The sequence below is a fragment of the Arachis ipaensis genome, chromosome B04 (assembly GCF_000816755.2).
Source record: "Arachis ipaensis cultivar K30076 chromosome B04, Araip1.1, whole genome shotgun sequence".
Taxonomy (NCBI): Eukaryota; Viridiplantae; Streptophyta; class Magnoliopsida; order Fabales; family Fabaceae; genus Arachis; species Arachis ipaensis.
Window position 1 is genome coordinate 129,874,226 of NC_029788.2, and position 3,970 is coordinate 129,878,195.

Sequence of the window (3,970 nt, forward strand, 5' to 3'; positions counted from 1 at the left end):
CTATTTTTGATTTTTTTTTTTTACCAAACATTTTCGATATATTATTTATCTAACTCTCTTAGCATTTTATGTTTTGTGACACTTATTAATGATCATCTCAACGTTAATTATTCTTATGGATAAACCACAATAAGAGAATACATTCCGGTTAAAGGAAATATTTTATAATCTTGAAAGCCTGCTTCCAAAAAAAGCTTCTTGATTTCCTCTTCACTTCTCTCCTTTCCATTCACACTTGTCATGGCAATATCCATTCTGAGCTTCATTTGAGTAAGTCCAAATTCATCTTGTTTTTCATTTATCACATAATCTATGATAATTGCTTTTCCTCCTTTAGTATTCTTTGAAATTGCATCTTTGCATTTCTTCAATATCTTTACACAATCTTCATCATCCCAATCATGTAGAATCCACTAAATCAAAAACAAAACAAAAAGGTTAGGAATTGTATCATACCATTTTCTTCACCTTTAATGTCTCTTGCCAATAAATAATTCTACCAACAAATAATATAAATCCTAAATTCTTCCTCTTTAATATTAGCCAATTTTTTTAAATTTTAAATTCTAAATTCTAAATAATTCAAAAAAAGAAAATTAAAAAAATATGACAAAAAATAATTAATATTAATTAATTAAAAATTAATTTTCATTATTTATTTATATAATATTTTGTCCAAATTAACATTTATTTTAAAATAATTGAAACAGAATGAAACATCTATGAAAACAAGTATAATAGATTGATGAAATAATATAATTTAGGAGAAAGTATTATTTAGATTTCTAATATTTGGAGTGAATCTTAATTTAATCTTTAAAGTTTTAAACGTTTTGTTTTAGTCATAAAAATTTTCTAATGTCCTATTTCAATCCCAAAAAATTTTCAAGTGGGTTTAACGTTGTTTCGGCATTAAATTTGACACAAATAATTTGCATATTGAAGAGTCAATATAGCATTTGATTTCAGTATGTAATTAAAATAGATCCACGAACGATTATTAATATAAAGGTTTTTTCATTGCTTTTGAAGCGTTGACGATTGATTGTTATAATTTGGAGTTTTGTACTAAAAAAATTGAGGAAAAGAAGTATTACAAGATAGTTTTGGTTATGTTTTTCTAACACATGGAAAAAGATATGATTTAACTAGTAATGTTATTAATGTCCACGTCACTCATTCTCTTAATTTTTAGTGTCAAATTTAATAATAAAATGACATTGAACCTATTTAAATTCTTTGAGACAAAAATAAAATATTTAAACATTAGAAACTAAATTAATATTTAGGAAACCAAAATAATACTTTAACCTGTAATTTACTTATACATACCTTAAGTAGAACAGCATCAGCCTCAGGTATAAAATTGAACATGTCTCCAGCAACAAAGCTCAAATTGTTGCTGCTGGTTCCTGAAAAATTCTCCACAACATGTGGAAGGTCAAACACTATGCACTTCAATTTGGGAAACATGTCACTAATAGTCTTAGATATGGTTCCATTTCCACCACCAACATCTACAATGGATTCCAACCCTTCAAAGACAGCACTATGATCTTTGAATGCCAACTTCACCATTTGAGAGTCACTAGCCATTGACTCATTAAAGGAAGTCAAAATTGAAGGGTTTTTGCTAAGAAAGTCCCAATGATTTGTTCCAAGGGAAATTTCAGATAAACTAAGATTTTCTTCTAAAGTCCATTTTCCTAGTAAGTTATAAGAACTTGACACAGATGGATCAAGAAAAAACTTAGCCATTGGAGTTAAACAATATTCAGTGCCTTTAACAAGAAGCTCAGAAGAAATTGTGAGAGCATATGCTTCTTTTTCTTCTTTGTTTTCATCATCATCATCATTGATTGTTACAATATCAAAGAATCCATTGTGACTTAGGTGGCGCATAAGACGTTCCACACCACTAATTTTGGATGGTGGAACTTGTAAAATTGAGATCAATTCATGAAGGGTGATGGGTTTTCCATGGTTGTAGATTATGGTTGGTATTTCTAAATCAATGCACCATTTAAGGCACATAGAATCTAAGTAAGCATACATGTGTTTGTACACATGAACTTGCCCTTCAAAAATCTCATTTGCTTTGCGACCACTTAGTAAATCCATTTTTTCCACCATGTATGTGTTTGCATTGAAACAATAGTTTCTTGCATTATATATTATATACACATTAGGGGAAACGATAAGGTTGAATCACATTCAATTATTGTTGACCATTAATAATCATTCCTTGACCAATATCAGAGATTCAATGATTCTAGATTCAATGATTCTTGACCAATAATCCAAGTGAAGTAATATAAAAGTATAGTTTTTTTTTTTTAATTTATCTAACCAATTAATATTATTGACCAATAATAATAATTTTTTTTTCTTGGTCATGGGTAAAAAGGGATATACATTCAATAAAATATAAACCAATTTTATTATAATTTAAATTTTATAAATAAATAAAAATTTAAAAATCAAAATTTCAAAATTCAAAAAAGATTCTTTTTACATTTATCCTAATTACATTTATAATATATAATAAAAACAATCCATAAAAAACTTAATTTCTTTCCATTTATTTAAAAATAGTCAAATCTCTCCCTCCACAATTCTGTCATCTCCACACATTTTTTACTCCGCCGCCCATCGATCACCATCGCGTCTTTCATCGTGTTGCGTGGCCTTTTCCACGCATCTCGTCGCCGTCCTTCTTTCGTCGACGCCGTCGCCCACCGTCCCGATGCATCTGCACCGCCACGACCCCCATCCGTTGCGACGCAGCCACTGCCGGTTTCATTCGCGACGCGCGATCAACTACTCCGATCCATGACGACTCCTCCACTCGCGATGTGCGGCCTCCGTGGCTTCCTCTTCGCAACGCGCCACCACAAGTCTCCCACCTTCCATGCAACACCGTTTAAGATGTCGTCGCCGGTCACCCTGCGGCTTTTCTTCTCCTCCTCTCCTATTTGGTTTTTGAATGATTCTGTTATTTAGTTTTTTTTATGTTTTTTCCCTAAATTTCGAATGATTCTTTTTATTAGTTTTAGATGATTTTTTTCTATATTTTGTATGTTTTTTTTCGTAGGATTTAGATGATTCTTTTTCCTATGTTTTGTATGTTTTTTCTCATAATTTGAATGATTTTTATCTTATGTTTTGGTTTTTTTTGAAGTTTGGACGTTTTTTTAAAAATAGAAATTAGGATTTGCATAATAAATGGTAAAAGATAAATAATAAATTAGAGTAAAAAGAGGCAATTAATAATTATTAATTTTATATTTTTAAAAAATAAAATTTAAATAATTATTAATTAATGACAATAAATTAATATAGAATAAAATTTAAATATGCTTGTTGGCTTATTGTTGGCTATACCTCTCTTGATTTTCTAACGGGATTGGATAAATTAATGACAATAAATTAATATAGTATTTATATTTTTTTCCTTCTTTACCCAACCAAGTGTGACTAAGTCTGTTGTATATATTTTAAATAGCCATTCAGTGATATTCCTTTTTTTAAATACTATATATACCATTTTTAAGCATCATTGTACTAATTTTTTCAAATTTTTTATTCCAACCAATTGTGATTAAGATCTTTATCCATCCTATAATTAGGAATATTTTTTAAGGACACCAGCTTGATCTTTCACAATTTTGATGTCAATAATAGTGTTTGTTCTATGGTTAAGAGAAGAGAATGAAAAAAAAAAAGGAAAAATAAAATAATATATATACTAACACAGATATTAAAGTATTCTATCCACTATTTGATTATTGTCAGAGTTTGAATTCAAATGCAGCGTATTAACAGATATTATATATTGTCACTTAACCAAATTTCAACTATAAAATAGGTTGAAATTGAATAAAAAAAATTTACTAAATATAATTTGTTGATACTATAGTTTAAAAATTGAATTAAAAAAATTACTCAATTTTCTATCCAATTTTTCGAT

At 28.5% G+C, this 3,970-nt stretch overlaps 1 protein-coding gene across 1 annotated transcript; it reads right to left on the reverse strand.

Annotated features, from left to right (window-relative positions):
* On the reverse strand, positions 51-2,122 carry LOC107638164 (isoflavone-7-O-methyltransferase 9-like). The gene is made up of 2 exons (XM_016341332.2): positions 1,333-2,122; positions 51-413 (listed from the first exon to the last, which is right to left on the reverse strand). The coding sequence occupies exons 1-2, from the start codon at positions 2,119-2,121 to the stop codon at positions 114-116; spliced, it is 1,089 nt and encodes a 362-aa protein (XP_016196818.1). The 5' UTR covers position 2,122; the 3' UTR covers positions 51-113.